Source organism: Semicossyphus pulcher, unplaced genomic scaffold, assembly GCF_022749685.1.
Source record: "Semicossyphus pulcher isolate SPU_LCO1_2020_fin unplaced genomic scaffold, fSemPul1.0.p SCAF_1, whole genome shotgun sequence".
Classification (NCBI taxonomy): Eukaryota; Metazoa; Chordata; class Actinopteri; order Labriformes; family Labridae; genus Semicossyphus; species Semicossyphus pulcher.
In genome coordinates, this window is record NW_027211603.1 from 16,372,547 (window position 1) to 16,391,583 (window position 19,037).

At 41.4% G+C, this 19,037-nt stretch overlaps 1 protein-coding gene across 2 annotated transcripts; it reads right to left on the reverse strand.

Moving 5' to 3' along the window:
* Positions 1-28: 28 nt before the first annotated feature.
* On the reverse strand, positions 29-18,614 carry usp47 (ubiquitin specific peptidase 47). 2 transcript variants are annotated; one of them, XM_069684965.1, is made up of 28 exons: positions 18,400-18,614; positions 13,240-13,434; positions 10,958-11,074; positions 10,672-10,825; positions 10,499-10,595; positions 10,266-10,411; positions 10,063-10,142; positions 8,368-8,517; positions 8,137-8,232; positions 7,896-8,048; positions 7,536-7,694; positions 6,504-6,635; positions 6,250-6,326; positions 6,055-6,110; positions 5,760-5,872; positions 5,567-5,668; positions 5,160-5,367; positions 4,914-5,029; positions 4,617-4,736; positions 3,683-4,514; positions 3,415-3,590; positions 3,241-3,321; positions 3,026-3,141; positions 2,822-2,940; positions 2,287-2,417; positions 2,071-2,118; positions 1,835-1,965; positions 29-1,643 (listed from the first exon to the last, which is right to left on the reverse strand). In XM_069684965.1, exons 1-28 carry the CDS (start codon positions 18,442-18,444, stop codon positions 1,469-1,471), a joined length of 4,125 nt encoding a protein of 1,374 aa, XP_069541066.1. In that variant the 5' UTR covers positions 18,445-18,614; the 3' UTR covers positions 29-1,468. The 2 variants fall into 2 exon arrangements, with proteins under 2 accessions (XP_069541066.1, XP_069540984.1); XM_069684883.1 differs by having other exon boundaries at positions 7,875-8,048.
* Positions 18,615-19,037: the final 423 nt, after the last annotated feature.

A 19,037-nucleotide genomic window follows, 5' to 3' on the forward strand; every position in this document is an offset into this window, starting at 1 on the left:
TATAATCTAAAGGACAGGAAACTGCAGGTATGAAAAAAAAAAGCATTTTAATTCATTTCTAAAATCATCTTAAACTATTTTCACACAGGATTTAAATCTCAAAGAAATAAACATCAACAAACAAAAAAAGATTTTCTTCAGATATTGGCATTTCTACAGTGAATAGCTGGTGGCAGCATCAGGAGCCCAGAGGGGGCCGGGATGCTGAGCTTCAGTCCTCCTCAGACCAGTTGTCCCGGCAGGCTGAGGACGCGCGGCGGAGTTTAAATGCCCTCCGAAGCCAGTCTATAGAGCAGCAGCAGGTAGAAGCGCCAAAAAACAAACCTCGCACTCTCTGCCAAAAACCCAGAGAGAGCTCCCTCCCCTCAGTACAACACCACACACACTTACGCGGATGACACTAGAGATGTACACCCAGGTCACATGGTGCAAAAAAAAAAAAGATAAAGAAAGCCATTTTCTAAATTAAAGGTTAATACAGACGACAGATGTGTGCCTTGTGCCTCACAAGACCAAACTGAATGATTAAATCTGGAGCAAAATAATAATTTACAACAAAAACAAAACAAAACAAGGAGATCCTTAACATAGTCTACTTGGTTTTGCTTCATTGTACTTTGTATTAAAAGGACAATGTCTCACCTATGTCTCACCACATCTTGTGGAAGTGATGTAACAAAGGTAAAGCTCCTATAAAGCGCAAAGAGCAGCACTATGGAAAACCCATAACATACTACTCCGGCATTATATGAGCAATAGATGAGAAGTCAAATTTACACATTTAAATTGTTGCTTTTCTCGATTCATCAAATCTTGTGAATAAATGACGTCTCAATTTGTCACTGAGAAGGTAAGGTTTGCCCCGCCAGAGGAGGCCAGACTGAAAGAGGCTAGATACGTAGATCTCTGTTGTGTGTGCTGTTGGTTTTTAAGTATTTAAAGGAAGGTGAGCGGTATCAGAAGAATGATTTATGTATTAGAACTGTGCTCAGAAGTACTATGGACTTACAAGATGGTCACAGATGAATCAGAATCAAACAGGAAACAGGAAGAGAAACACACAGTGACGAGGAGGGGAGTGAAAGAGACCGATGGGAAAGGAGACAGGAGACTTAAATAGACAGGATGGATGCCTTCCAGCCCGGTTTCACAGTCCTAACACCTCTGCATCCATCTCTGGATCTTTTACTTTCAAATGATTTGTCTATACAGTATTTGATTCTTTTTCTGTATTGAATAGCTTTCGTACTTCCCTTTAAACTTTACAGTACAATACACTATAGTGCACAATAGGATTTCTGAGCCAGTCCTGGGGCTCAGAGTGGAGGGTGAGAGCATGTCAGCCTCACAGCGCAGCTTGATGTTCAAGTAACTATCGGCCCCGACACTCAGACCGGGCCTGGTAAGCCTGGATGCTTTGCTGCAGCAGCCACACAGTCCAGAAGCTTGGGGGGGGGAGCGCAGTGCCTCAGTCCTGTCCCGACTCCTTGGCAGGGCCTCCGTCCAGGTAGATCTTAAGGGCTTTCTCTTTGCGGGGCGAGTAGCTGACACGGTGTCCGGTCTTCAGCAGGCGGCTGCTCTCCTTCTTCATCAGCTCGTTGCGCTCATCTTCTGACAGCTCCATAGGCTCCTCAGTGCTGTCCCTGCACAGACAGATGTGTTGGTAATTAATTTACATTTTAATATTAAAAAATCCTTACACAAACTGCCCAAAATAAAATGTAACATATTGATGTGACATATTAACCAACACTTCTTCACCAGAGTCCTGTGTCTATCAAATCATTTAGCAACACTCTGAGTGGACTGGAAGTAGACTGATTATTTAACTTACCTGTAGAAGACCACAGCTCCATCATCACAGATGTACAGAGGCCACACGTTCAGTGTCGACACCTTAGGGTTCCAGTCCAAATCCTGATGGATCTCCAACACAGAAATATCGCAAGGAAATGTTCCTCTACCCTGCACAGAACAGACAGAGGGGATCTCAGTTAGAGATGGACCGATTCAGACGATTATCATTAGAGTTAAATGTGTGTCCTGTGTGAGGTGTTGCATCTTGCATACCTTTGCAAACTCCAGGTGCTCGAGAGGAATATCGCTGATTTCACTCAGCTGTAAATGGAATAAAGAAATTAGTCACAAAAGGTTTATTCTGCATGGTGATTGGTATTTTGACCATTTGTCAATCAAGTATAGTATTTGTGTTATTTTGTGAGAGTACGATTACTGCATCAGTGTTTGTTAATCAGGATGATTTTTTAATGAATGATAGAGACGTACCTTCTCCTTAAGCTCTTCTACACTGCTGCTCTCCAGAATAACTTCCTGGAAGGGCCCCAGCTTCATTGTAGGGGGACTCCATCTCCGAGTCAGGACAGCAAGCTGCGACATGGACTTCATCTTCTCTGGTTCTGAGAAACAGATCATCACAGACAATTGATTCAAGTTGCAACCAAAACGTACTTTCGTTCACCTGTAACTTCACCTAGAAATAAGGACATGCTTCCCTGCACTTGGGTACTAGTTTTACCTGCAGGCATCTGTAGCTTAATGTCACAAGTCTTTTAAAAGAATGACTTATAAATTAAGTAATCATTTCATCACTATTATGCCAAGTTACACATTTTTAGTTTGTTTTTAAGTATTATTCATGCCAAAATGAAACTACAATTTGAAGATATCCCCTTAAAAAGCATCTTGTTAATGTGACTGCCAGGAGGCATAGAAAGCGGGTAACAATTTGAAATTGGATTAGCTTTAACTGTACAATATCCATTGTAACTTAAAATGAAATAAACCACATAAAGAGTGTTACCATTGAGAACCTCCAGGAAAACCTCCCAGTTGGAGGAGATGCTGATGTCTTCTTCATAGACATGATAGTCCAGAAACACAGTGCCCGGGTTCTTCCACGTCTTTTTCCTGAGACGGACCCTGAACACACATTCACACATTGTTAGATGAACACTAACAACTTTTTAAAATTCTTGTTTCTATATGTAAAGTAACAAAGTCTTACCTGTCAATGCTGAGGTCAAGCTTACAATGCTCTTTCAACTGAGGGAGCAGCTCCTCTTTAGACTGTCTGACAGTCATGCCCTTGGCAAACACAGTGTCAACAAGGAACTTGCAGGGCTGGGAAATAGGGACATGAACAAATGATGAATACTTATGATTGCCATGTTCAGCCACAAGGTTTTTGAGCATAATAACAGAAAACACTTGAGTTCTTACCTCTGGTTCATTCACCAGTAGTTGATACACTTTCACTCTGTATTCACCCTTTTTCAGAGCTCTTCCTAGTCGAATGGTTATCTATGAGAAGGAACAAGTCTGCAATTCAAGTATCAGCTCATTTGACCAGAAACTACTAAAATGTAACAAGTGATCTGTACAGTTGATCCTGACCTTGTTGTCATCAGAGAACGATGAGAGGGTTTCATTGAGGCGTACACTCTCAAACTCCTGGTTGTTGGCATACACTCGAAACACCTTGAACTGGGTGGAGGCGACTCCCACGTAGGGCTCGAGTTTCTGCTTAAATGCTGCTAATGTTATTCTCTTGTCCACGTGAACAACTAAACCTGAAGCAGATCACAAGAAACAACAATTAAAAGACTTTATGAAGTGCAAAAAAGGCACGATTTTCACTACTTAATGAAGAGGAGGTTCGTACATTTTTGTGCATTCCAAGAGGAGTCATCCTGAGAAGAAGGCTCTGCCGTGAAGTACAGGTACTGAGCCTCTGCCTTGCTCTTTCCATTGTCGTCATACTCGCTGTCTGTCCCAGAGTCTTCCTCAGCAGTGTCCCAGGTCTCTTTTTTGCCCTCATGGGCTTTGGAGCGACGGCTACTTGTGATGCTGTGCGAGTCCAGTCCGTTGGCCAGCGCTATGGGCCCGCTGTCTGCATTACACAGTGTGTCGCTACTGTGGCTGGAGCTCAGGATGTCGCTGTCCACTGAGCTGGTGCTGCGGTCATTGTTCACCTCAGAGTCCGAGCGCTCCTCACAGGCAAAGTGGTTCTCAGGGTCGGAGGAGGCTCCGCTGCTGCCCCCCGCCACGGCCCTGATCCGGTTCTCTAGCTCTCTGTTGTCTGCAGCCACACACAGGGAAGAGTTTGAGTCAGCCTCTTGTGTCGGGGATTCGATATGTTCAAAGTCACTGGCGTCAGAGCTTTTCTGGCTGTCACTGGTGCTGGAGCCCTGCTGCTGCTGCTGCTGCTGCTGCTGCTGCTGTTGCTGCTGCAGAGACAGGTTCTTTAACTTTTCCGTGCTCTCCTCCAGGATAGCCTCAACAGATTTCCTGTTACCTTTTGTCCCGTCAAAGGACACCTCAGAGTCTCCGCCTACTTTTTGGCAAAGAGTTCTGTTAGCTAAGGTACTCAGAGACTGCTCAGGCAGAAAGACCAAGAGTCGAATTGTATTCCCGTGACGATCCAACAGTTTCCACAGGAGTGAGTCGGTGAAAGCAACTTGATGATCCGTCGACTCAGAGCTCTCCACAAAAACCTGAAGAAATGCAAAACAGGCCAAATGTTTTCACAAAATTAGCACAACACAACGGAAACACATGGGAGTACAAGTCAGGAAATAAAACGAAAATGTATGGACCTTGTTACTCCTGAAGAACCCCTCAGCTTTCAGTGTCTTGTTGGGAACATAGAGGAGCCGGAGGTCATTATAGCAGCGCTCCAGGACCACACGCATGGTCTCTGCAGATAGCCCTGTCGTCTGGGAAGAAACACACATAACGCATAAGACTGCAAGTCTAACCTCATCTCACATCCAAACCGTGTAAACTACACAACTTATTTTACACAATTTTCTGTGTTGATGCTTAAAATATAAAAAAAAGTTGAGCAATGAAGCAAATATACAGTGAAGGAATGGAGAAGAAAAGCAGGACACCTGTGCAATAAGCTGTTTGAATTCAGTGATCGTCTGGTTCAAGTACGCCCGGACGCTGATTGGAGAGGCGATGCTCTCACTCTTCAGATCAACAACATGAACCTTCACCATCACCTCTGCAAATAATAAAAAACAAACCCACACAGACATAAATCAAGTCTCAAGTCATAGGTGTACAGTTTATAAAGTACATCGTCCTTAAACGTAAAAGTATAAGGTTTGTCTGAGCTGTAGCAGCCTACTGACCTCCAGGTTTGTAAGGCTGGAACACTTGTTCAGGTCTGCGTGTCTCGAGCAGCAAGTCAAACATATAAGAGGACTTGACTCCTCCCAGCAGCAGGCCCATCGGCGTGTCCTCCTCGCCTTCGTAGGAGCGCTCCAGGTACTCGTGGAACTCATCGTACTTCACCAAGCGGCAGCAGTCCAGAGAGACCAAACCCTCCAGATCCATCAGCTGAGGAAACAAGCACATAATTGCAAGTTTTATCTGGTTGAAGATACATCCAATTTCCAGATGGGTGGACAAAATAACCTTTTAATGTAGTCTCAAATGTGATGCATTTAAAGACAAAGGTCACCTGCTGAAACTTACTGCAATGATTAACTACCTGTGTTGCTGGAAAATCAGGTGAAGACAAAATAAACCAACCAACCTTGTAGGCCATCTCTGTTGCTTCTCTGAGAGTTTTGTCCTTGTGTACTTCCAGCTTGCTCTCCATCATCATCTTCACAGGATGCATGCAGAAGAGCTTTATCTGAAGGTCAAAAATAACAAAGAAATAACAGTTAAACAATAAAAGAGAAGCAATGACTTGCTGAGAAGCAATAAATCTCAAACGGATTTACCTTGCAAGTGTTGCGCTCGATCTCCCTCTGACGCTTCTCCTGCTCCTCAGACTCTTTCTCCTTCTGAACCAAACTCTTAATGTGCTCGGGGAAGTCGTCCACATTTAAATACTCTGCAGAGAGGACAATCAGGGTACCAATTAAAACTGCTTACTAGTTGTACAATCTGCACAGTCAAGACAGCCGTAGCAGAAAAAACATATAGAAACATCTACACGAGTAGATGTTGGCTCGAACACTGTAAGGGTTGGAACAATTATCACAATGATTAACACAGAGCTGAAATGTTTCTTACTTGCGTTCCTTGAAGAATCCTTCAGTCTATAAATCAGCATGTATGCGTTTGTAGAGCTGTTGGGAGAGAAAAAAATGTCGTTAATGAATGTAGGGGAATATAAATAGAGAGGGTGTTGAGATGATGACTTAAAAAGAAGTGTTATTATTATAGTACTCTCAAAGCCAATATATTTATAAATGAGAGACAACTGACCTTGCAAAGGCACTGGAGTAATAGCCTCTGCTCCCTGAGGACCCCCCATATGTCTTCCTGATATCATCATGGGTGATCTGCCCAACAGAAATGCACAGAAAAATACTGACACCGATTCAACAGATACCGCCAAGCCAATGATAGGCAGTGTTAAGCCAAAGTGGATGTTTGCTTAGTTTAGAAAAATCTGAGGACTGGCACTAATTCAGTCTGACATTTACGAGCTGCAAAAGGACTCAAGGGCTGAGGCTGACCTTGCTAACATGCTGATCGTTGAAACTGTACCACTGTCCATCACTGAAGGATTTGATGCAGGCGTAGTAGTGGCCGCCCGCGGCGCTCCCAGAATGGACCATGACGGAGAACAGCTCAAAGGTCAGCATACTCTGAGAACAGACGGGGAACAAGTCGTATTGTTAAGATAAAAGCCACAATCAAGCTATAGTTTGGTGGTGCTTAACAATGTGAGTGACAGATGCTACAGGGGTACTTTTAAATTTTACTGCAGCTGCATTAGTAAAATATAAGCTTAAACTATGCTATATTTTCTGAGTTACAGTCACATCAAAAAAGCAACATTAGCTGTACAATTTGAGGAAGATACAGCTTCTCTTTAGTTTTCTGTAACAGAACTACAAAGACCAGCATAGTGTTGGCTAAGTCATCATCTAGAAAGTGCAGTTCACATTATAAAGGAAAGACAGACACCTCATGTAACAAGAATGGGGAAGTAAAGCATCATTTTTCAGCTCAGTCTGTCGGCACACAGTTGCTCAATAGCATTTCCAGGAGTCTCGCCTACGACTACAATATTGGAACAGCTTCCCCCTTTTAGCCACCGTAGCCCGTTGCTTTCTCTGGTTAAAACGACAAACAGTGCTGGCAGCAGGTCATATCAGCTGTTGCTAATTAACATTCATTCAGCGAGTAACTTGATAACAGGCCAAAATAAAACTTGGCTGCCCACGAAAACAGCCGTGCCTGCACTCTGCCAAAGATTTTTACGCAGAACAAGCCCCATCACTCTGTAACGACAAGTTTGGATCAAGTACCGTGTAAAAAAAATGAGCAGTGCCAAATTAAGAAAGTCACACTTTGAATTCAAATGTATGTTATTTATATTTAATATTTTTAGCTAACATAAGTATCGTGTCGGACTTGGTGTGAGCAGATCAGAGAGTGATCAGAGGAGCATAACCCGAGGTGTCACACACGCACACACATAACTAACCAAGCAGATTAACAACAGCCAACAGTATCGATACAGTGAGGGTCAAGATGATTACCTTTGGCTTCAACACCCTCTCTGTGCTGCCGGTGCTGTCCAAACAGATGCCCTCGTCCACACAATCATCGGTGGAAAAATCGTTGCTCATCTGGTCGCTGTGGCAACTGCCTTCGTTCTCTGCTCCGCTGTCAGTGCAGCTCTCCGTTTGCGGCGACTTCTAGAAAGGCAATATTAGAGAAGGGTTAAACACTAGTCAGCCATAACTTATATTATACAAATATTGTGAGCTGCCAAAAATTTCAAGAAGCTTTTGGGTAAGAAAAATCATAATTTTGCTGATTGTGTATTTTTTTCATGATAACATTTCAATAATAAAAAAAACTTTAAGATGCCTCACTTTCTGCTTCTCTGCTCTCACCTCATCCTCCACATCAATAAACGGACTCATGTCAAGCTCTTCGGGAAAAGTCATGCGGTCATTCAGCTTGATGCGATGCATAGTGGTGTAGTCAAAGTCAAAGCGCTTCAGCTGGAGTGTCAGCAGGTAGGGAAAGTGCAGAAACCTCAGACCCTGTGTGGAGAAGCAGGAGTCCAAGAATGAGACAGGTCAGAGGAGGACACTGTCGTCACTGAACAGGTCGCATTTTCAGTGTGCTCACCTTCCGGGCGTCACATTTCTTTTTGCAGCGTTCACAGAAGTACTGGTTGGCTCCATCCAGAGTTTCTGGTTGGATAAATGCTTGTAAAGCCTCTTCCTGCAGCAGAAAAAACATCGTAATATGAGCTGCAAGTATGAAATTGATCGTAGCCTTGATGTAGTACTGAATCAAAAATTGTGTTTCTTCCACTGTGTTACAAGTTTGATGGAGTAAAAGTGGAGAGAAACCCACCACACTGCCATAGGCCTGGCTGGCTCCGAAGGGTCTGATCACAAGAGGGATGTCCAGGTAAGTATCGATCCTCCAGCTCTCATAGCCACACTCCAGACAACGAACATAATCCTTCAGCTTCCCCTGGTACAGCTGGTTGATCAGGTCGGCCTGAGGATGTGGAGGCATGACAGTCAGGCCTTCTAAGCCCTGTAACACTTGTAACAATAGAGCATTTGTTTGGGCAACAAATTATTCTCTTCCTGCTTCTAATACAGGAGGCACCAGTGTGCAATCTATCGCTGTATGACACCACCTGCTTGTAAATACAGCCGTTCGCGCATGTTGACACTACTTTGAATGGATTTTGCATGTTGGCTTATTAAATCCTCTAAATCCGTGGTTCTCAACTGGTGGGTCGGGACCAAAAAAGTGGGACGCGGAGCCGTTTTCAGCGGCCGCAGATGTGTCCATGCTTTATTTGAAGGACATGGGTTTCCTATGATGTGCATGCAGTAGTAGTGTAGTTTATTCACACTCCATGAATCCACTGATTGGGTAATCCCAGCTACATTCTTGACACTTGATGAGCCCGACAGTAGTTGCATTATTGTTGCACTTTTTTAGTTTATTCTGTTGAAAAAGGCTGTTAATTGAATCATTGTAGAGGGAATATTGTCCTCTTATGCACTGCTGGTCATTTCGCTTGACTATTATACTGTTATGTTTTGTGATATTGACATACAGTGATATTTTGTTCCTTCTCAGGTCCAATCTGCACCATTTTTCATTAAATAAATTTGAGTAGTTGTAGTGGCGGGTCCTGAGGCTAGACCAGTTGAGAACCACTGCTCTAAATGGTACAAAAAAGTGCTGAATCCCCTTATAGTGTCTGAAACCAAACACAAAATCCAACTACAATGCCTAACTTACAGAGCAATTAACCAGATACGGTATTTTTTGTTTAAATATATACGTTATACAGTTAAAAAAAATGCAGTGCCAAAAGGATGGGTGAAAGGGTAAAGTGGTTAAAACTCATTTTGCTTCAAACCCCATCCCAAGCAGTACATAGCCTAGCTTCTGTGTTGCTGTGAACAGGTTCTCCAAACGGGGTCTGTGCTGACCAGAGTCTACATGGTCATAAACAGACTATTAAACCTCATGTAACTACACTTCAAAAAAATCCAGGTAATCATTTACAGGGATCGTCCCAGGTAATGCTACTGAGATTGTGAAGACAGTTGTATATTATTTTCATCTACAGCTCAACAGAGCAACTATGTGTGACAGTAAACCCCCCCTGGATAAAAACTGTGTAATTTGGGTCTCGAAGGAAAGCTGAATCTTCATTTGACACCTGGAGATGGATCAATGTGTGATTCATTTATTCAACAGTTCTCCTTGTAGGTCTTTAATTTTTTGAGTTTACAGTGAAAGTTAGGATTTTTAGTTGGAGTAAAAGATTTTTCTAATGGGGCTCAATCACATGCATTCATTTTGTGCTAACCAGAAGCTCATGTGCACGGACCACATGGCCGTACATACGCACTCTGGATTAAGTGTGCGCAGTTACTCACTCCTGAGATAAGAAACAGCCAACCCTGAGGCTTACTGGCCCATTTCACTTTTCATACACTAGGCCTTTTGTTTCTTTGGTAAGGGGGGGGCGTTCAGAATGGTTGCTGATGACTAGTAGAAACTGTTTTCTCCTACCTGCTCTGTCTGCTTCCACTTTTGCTCCAGGGCATCAAACATGACCCTGCACAGCTCCTGGACATCATGCTGCTGCCAAGCTAAAAACAAACACATGAATGTATTTAATTCAGTATTCACATGCGGAGGCATATGTTCTCCCCTTTTCCCAAACACACAGACAAGCCATGTGAGAACAGTGGCAGGAGAGTACAATTGCTCACCCTCACTGCTGTCCCAGCCAAAGCTCCGAGTCACATCGGTGGTCTCGATCGCCCGTTTCTTACTGGTCTGCAGCAGAACAAACAGCCTTTGCAGTTGGTACGGGATACTGGTGACTGGATCCTCCTCGGACTCCTCAAACGCCCAGCTGAATGTGGACAGAAGTGATGAAGGTGTTTAACAATTTCACATCAAAAGTAAAACTTTAAAGACTTGTAAAAGCGTTTGTCCTTACTTGTAGAGTGCATTTCTGAACTCTGGGGTCATGAAGAGCGTTTGGAGAAGACTGTTCAAATAGCAGGTCATTGCTTGGTTGACCAGGCCAACGTAACCTACAGGGCAAGAGACGAGAAGTAAGAGGCCTGCTGGAGATGTTTAAAAGGAGTGTCACATGAAACAAAACCTCACCTGTCTCAGATTTGTTGAGGATGGATGAGTAGGAGTAAGATGGACTGCTGTAGTCTCCACTGCAGCCTGCGGTGCTGTCTCTCGGTAGGGGTCCTATAAACCGCTCCTGGGAACTGTCATCCAGTCCACTGCTGTCTGCTGTCCCTGACTCATCCTGGGCACACAAACATACAGAGAGGAAATCTATTAAGTTTCCAAAACCCCAAATCAGTCGCACTGTAGCAAAACTAACAACCAAAACTGTACTCTGACGGTGTGAAATTAGGAATTAGTTAATCTCACTTACTGAGGCGATGTGTGGCTGCTCTCCATCTTTGTCCGTTAGCTGGAGGAAATTCCTTTTACCACCAGGCTCGAACGCAGAATCTGACAGGGACATCTCACTGCTGTGGTCCAGTGGTGCCTTGAGGGAAGGAAAAGTAGCAACAAAAAATCACATGAACAGACACATAAAAAACAACAATCCATGAAAAACAACAGCTGCAAATCATTACAAACAAGTAGTTCTCTACAGCCTGCAAACCGGATGAACTCACAAGAAGACTTAAGATCCCCACTGAACTCATTTTCAGCAAATTCTCTGTATTGGCGCATAAGAAGAAAATAGTTTGAAGCCGACTTGGAAAAATGGCAGAAGTTTTTCTGTATTTCTTTCTCTTGGTCGAGCCGAGGATAGGCAGGCAAAGTGCTGCAGTGGAAACATACAGGAGCTTAATCCACTGACCTACTCAGTGAGATAACAACGGACACGGCACCTGGGCTTTGGCCTGGGTCAGCAGCAGGATTAGCCTGTGCTCATTTAAGAAAAGGGAGTTGTATGTACACAAACATAGACAAACACAAACACAGAACAAACCTGCCCCTGAGAGAGCGTGCGATGCTTATATAGTTTTCAGTGCTAAATATGAGAATGGCTCTCAACAGCATTCCTACATACTTTGTTGTTCTTGTAGCGGAGCGGTATGGCAAAATACTTTTTTAACACTGATATCCGAAATATTAAAAAAAACTCTTTGCACTGCCTTACTTTTAAACATACCTCACACGTCACCACTATAGGCTAACCGAGGTCATGATACGGTAACGATGATATTGTAAGATTGGTAGGGGCTCTGTGTCCTAACATAAACTTCTTAAAAAGTAGGCGCTCACTGAGCAGACAGGCTGGGAACTTTTCACCTAACTCAACAACACCAAAACAAAACGAAAGCTGAACAAATGATTTTTTGGGCCAAGTAAGTGTGGCAAAAAAAGGCAGTACAATAAATAGTATTAATCTCATAATAGAGAGTCTTCATATAAACGCAATCTGTAAGTGAGGGACGAGGTATTTGGTGTCGAAAGCCTTCTGCTTCTATGTGTAGTTGGAGTAGTATTTCCTTCCTGCATATTGACTGTATGCAGGAAGGTATTCAGCTTCTTTTTAATCTATCAATAGAAATCTGCGTATAAGTACAGTTCACAATCCGGTCGCAGATGTTGTCTCGCAACCCAGTCTTCATTCTTACACCTCAAGCAAGTAGTCATACTGTAAACAATAACCAGCACACTAAAGAGTCTTGGCCCGGATATCCTCTGGATGCACTGGAAGCCCTTGAAAATTGTCAGTTTGTCCCAGAGGCTATATTCCTCAAGACGATTGCCGATGGGTTCTGATATTGACACAACATTGTCATGCGTTTACCTTCTCCAATTGTCATTGCACATGTATTTAAACAGTTACCTATTTACACATTGAGCAGACACGCAAGAGTTGTGTGTCTGGCCAACTGACAAATCACAACACCAATATTCCCCTGTTCTGTTGGGGTAGATCTGGCTCTGTAGATGCTAAATGATGCTAAATCCCTATATTTACTGCCTTTCTCTGTCTGCCGGTGCTTAGAAGGTGGTGCATTTATTTATTATTATAACGTCAATGATCTTTGCTGCATTGCTGGATGCAGATGCTGGCTGAACGTCGGCCACTGCGGTCCCTTGGCTGACAAAGCTGCCAGGTGCCACAAAGGAGAGGCGTCCTCTGGTGCAAGGGGATTTCCTGACAGTACTAATTCTATGACTGAACATCCTGAATTGGGTACAGTTGTATGAGCTTTAACGCCACAAAAAGCCGCATGTCATAGTGAGGGTTACGAGAGCAGAATGAAAAAACCAAAACAATCAGCTAAAAACAGCAAATTGCATTGCAGAGCTGAGATTAAATGCAGAGTCAAGTGCTTATTGTCAGAGAGTTCCTCACAATGACCAACCCCTTTCACAAGACATGCAGTCTTCCATGTATTTTAGTATAAAACTATAAATTACTGCAACTTTAACCAGCTCTGAGCTGGCCCTTTACATTTCTGATACTAAACAAACTAAGCTGTTAATTAATACAGAGCTTTCTTATTCCAATATATAGGTTAGGTCAACTATGGTTTTGTTTAAGTAAAGTTGAAGGAATGGCTCCTACTGTGCTGATTGCAAACCTCAAATTTTCAACATGCCTTATGTTGAAACCCTGATATGCACATTTTGAATAGCTGTTGCAGGAAACAAAGGTGACTGTAAATCAATGCATTTCCTTACCATGTCTGGCGTGTTACCCCAGGCAAGTTCAAATGTGCCATTGACATATCCTGCTTTGTGGGCCACATCTTCGTAAAGTTTGGAGAGGGTGGTGGAGGCAGGTAAGTTGAGGGTGAGCCTCTCGTTGACCGTTTTTGCACTGGTGATGTCCTGAATTATACACAGCACGCGGGGCTCCTCGGCTGCATTTTGGATCTGCAAATATGGAATAAGGGGAAACATGTTAGCATGATGAACTGGCTGTGTTTTGTGTTATATGCACCATGTACTGAACAAAAAGCCAAGTGTTAGAATATAAGGCTGTGCTACAAATATCTTCATCAGAAACACACAAAAGAGGAAAAACATCTCATGACATGCCTCAGTACTGATACCATGTGACCTGTTTGTTAACAGTAAAGTTACATATCTGATAAAGATACAGCGGGGTATTTTGCCGTTATGTTTTTTGTACCAACTGAAATGTGCCAGAGAATTCAAATCAATATATCTAAAGCTGGAAAAGAATGTATGCTCAAATTTGTATTCTGTTTTATGGCTGCTTAGGTTAGAGTCTCTGATTTTAATGAAATGTGACTAAGTTAATTAAGTAAAAGCTCCTTTATACTCGCTTGATATACAATCTAACAGTACAGAATTCAAAGCTTTTCTAGAAAAACATGTTTCTACTGCACAAAACAAGGACTTAAAAAAGGTTCATATCTGCTTTCAGAGGCCATGCAATTCCTTACACATGCTTCGTTTTACTCTAACACACAGTGTAAATAGTTTCCCAAGAGGAACAGGAATTTCAAGACCAAGCAAGTCACTTTCACATCTGAACACTCCCCACAGTTTGTTTTATGACTGACCTGGTATGTGCCGTACCTGTTGAGGTACAAATGATTTACAAACTGCAAGCTCACATCAAAAACACAAGCTGGCAGAGAAACTCACTCAGCAAGCGATAATTTAAGGAGCATACAAAGATGATGCCAGGCCGGCTTCCTTAGCCTCAGGTACTGGTGACTAGTGACTACTGGTATTTAAAATAAGGAAGTTCTGAATAAACCTTGATACATTTTTTTTTTTGAAAGGCAGTATGCAACTACAAAAATCCTCCGTATGCTTATTGCTAAAAAAAAAGAAAAAGTAGAGCGGAGGGTTTAGTAATATAACATGCATAAGTCACCAGAGTATCAAAAATCTAACCTTTAATGTGTTTATTACGTCATTAAGGTGTACACTGATTCATTGCATGTCTGTTACGTTGGCCTGATTTTATGTCCAGTATCAGGCCCATCACGGTGCTTCTTCATGCATCAATTTACACACCATGCTTTATTACGAGCAGCCTCTGCCCACACCACACACCAGGCATGGCTACCTGAGTAATCCTCTTCATTTCATCAAAAATACTCTGTCTGCAACGCCAAAACACACCCTAATAATATACAGAGATATTTGGGGGTAAGATCAACTTAAAACAAACACAACAAGGCAAATATATTGTACAACAAAATAGTGTAATTACCCTTAAAATCCACCTTTAGGCTAAAAGCAGTAAAGTTAATGGCTTAGCGACACTGTTTGGCCGGCGGATAGTTGCATGAATATATATACAAGTTATTCCTGTTTTTGGAAGCTCAGTGAGATTTGTGATCTTGTCAAAATGTGACTGACAGGTTCTATAAAGAAGCTGCAGCTGACAACACACAAGTGTATTATGAGATTAAAGGTTATTTTTACCGTGGATGTAATCAGGGTGTTGACATGAACCCACAGTTACAGCAAAGCACATGCGCAGGTGTTTTTAATTCAGCTGTAACTGAATGTAAATCACATGCAAATACTGACAGACGCTTATGTTGTTAAATGTCGGAATCCATAATCACCTATTAATATAATGAACTGCAACAATAAACATGCACAAACAAAACATGGATGCAGGAGGTGAAATAAACAACAGACGATAGTCTCATTAAAATAGAATTTAATGCTATGGTGGACTTATTGAAACTGTTCAGCTAAATTTTTTCGGTGTTATTTTGTTGAATCTTCTTTTTTTCCTAAATCAGACTCAACAAAAATAAATAGCCTAAGTTTCCTCAAATTGCTGATTTGTTCCAGGGACTATTGGCAGTCTGACAGTGAAAGTAAAATAACTGTGAAAACCACAGAGGAGGCATAAAGTGCAGCTGCAAAATAACCACTATAGTTTCCACATGAAAAGGGACATCTCAACAAGGTCAGACATGAAGCAGTTGGAACAAAGCTCTGTGTCAAAAAAGCAAAGAAGACTGGGACAAAAAAACAAAACAAAACAGTGATGAACTTCAGAGATGGCAACAAAGGTCATGTTAACAGTGGGGTCACGTTTACTGTCTGCTTTTGGCTTGTTGTGACTTGTACAAGAGAAACAGACCAATATGCAAGATCTTTAAAAGCATTGATCTCCTTTTACAAATATTTTTGACAGCATTATGAACTGTGGGGGAAAGATTGTTTTTTTTTTCTTAAGCGCATGTCCACACCTTTCAAAGACAATGTAGCACAGAGGGTATCAACGTTGATTGATATCAGTTAATGATTAACCATGACTGCCTTTTATGAATAACAAAAAGCTAATAGACAAGACATGATGCAGCTTCATATCCAAGATCACTGATGTTTTTCATGTTATGAAAAGCATCAAGATAAGTCAATATTACCTCAATGACATTGAAAATCAACAAACGCTTAATGAGGTTAATTTTACTGTGAGAAAGTCATGTTGCTTATCTCGCCGAACACTGCAAACCAAGCAAGGGAAAGTACTATGAAAATTTTTATCATTAATGAATAGATACTCAATTACACAAAAGCATTATTATACTCCGTCAATACACAGGGTTCAATGTTAACACTCCTTGCATGAGGAAAAAATTCTTACAGAAGCTAAAATATGGCTTCTGTGAGATCGGAGAGCCGATCGACCAAAGAGATATGGAATAATTGTAAATTGGGTCAAAGGGTGTATAAAAAAAACAGTATGATGACATTGGGAACGAGAAGTTTGTTTTCACGGAAAAACACAGCAGAAACATCTAAAACAAAAAGACCTTCATTGGCACTTGTTTACATGTTTACACTTGTTACAGGCTTGTATGTGTGAGTGTGGTTATGTGGCGGCTGTTATCAACTGGGTTTCTCTTTCACAAGCGTTTCTTTAATTTTGGCTCATGGCATTAACAGAGAGCTCTAGGAGACTTCTGATATCCCAGACCATCACACCAGCGCTGCCATCCGCTTTCAACACCAAATACAGCTTAAGTTACCAACAATACCCTGTTTACACTGGCGCTCATGTCTTGCTCAACAACATTAGTTAAATATTTGTAACCTTGCCATTAATTTCAGCCACAGAAATAAATTAGTGGATGTAATATTTCTTCAACTTTAATGTTTCCTTCCAATCAATGTCTTTGGACCTAAAGTCTAACATGCAGCTTACTGGTCATGAGAAAAAAATTAAAATAAACAATGACCTCAGGCAAATACTTGTTAAAAGTGGAACAGGCTTTTACATCTCTTTCATAAATACTACAAAATGGTTTTAAAAGTTATTTTTATTGTTTTTGGCCAGTGTGTGACAGATACTAAAATTATTTTTTCCCCAATTTTCCTGATCAACAGGGCTTCTTGTTAAGGCTATGTTGCAAGCACTTAAGCAACTTGAGTATTTTCATATTTTAAATAAAAAACCAAATAAATTAAGATAGCTAAAGTGATCAATACACAAGCAGGGAATTTTTAAGTACTGAAAGTGTGACAGTGTAATAAATTCCTGCTTTTGATGCAAAAGTGCAAAACATATTTACTCTCAAAGAGTCCAAGTAAACCTTCTTGTATAAAATAAGCATTTAATCAAATTATGAGTTGTGCAAATAAAGGTGACATAATAACAAATAAGGGAATTGAAAATGAACAGTGTACAGTGCTGCGTCAACAAATCGAGATTTCCCATCGGCCCTAAAAAGCAACGCGTGACGTCCCCAGCTTGATGTATGATCGCAAATGACGTCAATTCAGCCAAGGTGCTATAAAATATACAACAATTAAATACAACTCATGCAGATAACTTACGGTAAACACTGTATGCCAACTACTGGATTAATTGGTTACCAAATATTGAGTTAACAGGCGCTACAAAAATGTGTGGAAACCGTGGCAACATAGTCCCATTGAAAATGAATGATAACATAGCATAGTTAACGTTAACAGTACCGTTAGCTAACAACCAAACCAAACAAAGCAGGGTTAAACAAGCTAAGCCTAGTAAACTTATCATTCTAACAAATTATCCAATCAAAGATATTTACCTAGGAAGTGTGATTTTTCTTTCTATCACCATGAGCAGCCAAATAAATTAGATCAATGCAAATGTTGTTACAAACACCTGCCTCCTCCTCAGTAACGTTAGCCACTCAAATCCGCTAACATTAGCTTTAGCTAGCGACTTAGACTAGCTAACGTTAACGTTTACAGTAAAGCTACAAGTTCATTCAAAACAATCTGCAAACCGGGGCGAATGAAACGAAAGTAACATTATATAAAATGAAAAACACTTAACAGAGGCAAAGGTTGCTTCCAAACTATGCGACCAGTCAAGTAATGTATGACTACAGGCATTTGATTGAGCAACTTAGAAAACATCTATATTAGCTTTAGTTGTTGCCATTTAACCTGACTTAAAATGCTAACGACATTAGCTACAAGATTCTCCTGCGTTGGCTCATGTTACTTGTAAGTTAACCAACTAATGATAACAATTACAAAATTTTTAAAGCTCAGGAGTGTTTGATGATGAAAAAGACTTATTAAAGAGCTAGATAACTAATTGACAATTAAACTTCAGAGTAAGCTTCGGACATAAACTCACTTTGTCTGACATGCAGAGCAACTAGCCGCTAGCTAATGTTAGCAAGCGTTATAACGTTAGTTAGCCAGCCATGTCATGATAGGCCGTCCAAGTCATGTTTAGCTAACTGTTAGCAGCTGAGAGTTAGCTTCATAATAATACACCAAACTCTCAAAGTGGTGCAAAAGTTTGGACAATACTATTGATCATTATCTGCAAGGGTGACAACTAATGTCCAGTCGTTGATTCTTCGACCTGGGTTCGGTCCACGATAGCCTCACCTCTTTGGGTACGAACTGGTTCTCCTCGCTAGGCACCATTTCCATTTGTACGACAGTTTAGACAAGCATCTATCCGGGAGGGGATGTCAGCGAAAAAACTTTGCCGCGGTAAACACAAACATGGTTTGTGTCCTGTTTTTTGTAAGTTTGGATGCTTAGATAACGAAATTAAACTTGCCAAAACTTGAAGGCTTATCAAAGTGATCGCAACACCATCGGTTACACTACCAACGCACAAAGTGTCCTGCTATAAATGGAGAAAAATGGCCGGTGTTTTACTCCGCGAGACTTTACTCAGGGAGCTTTGGCGTCACATTCCATCCAGACGAGCGTGCGTGATGTGTGCGGACAGAATGACGTCGGCCTGTGTCTGCGTTTTTAAAAGGACCGAGATGACAGAAGCACAACAAAAACATCACATTATTGATAGTTTTTTTTCTGAGCGAGTCGAGAGCGATGCTGGTCATAACTGGGTCAGATAGGGATTATTTTAATTTAAACAGTTTTCGACCTGATCACAACTAAGAAAGATTAAATTAAGCTCATATAATGGTTTCATGAAGAATATCAACACAATTTCACCAGGATAATCACATGAATTAAGGCATAGACTTATATCAAATGGTGCTTGGCATGCT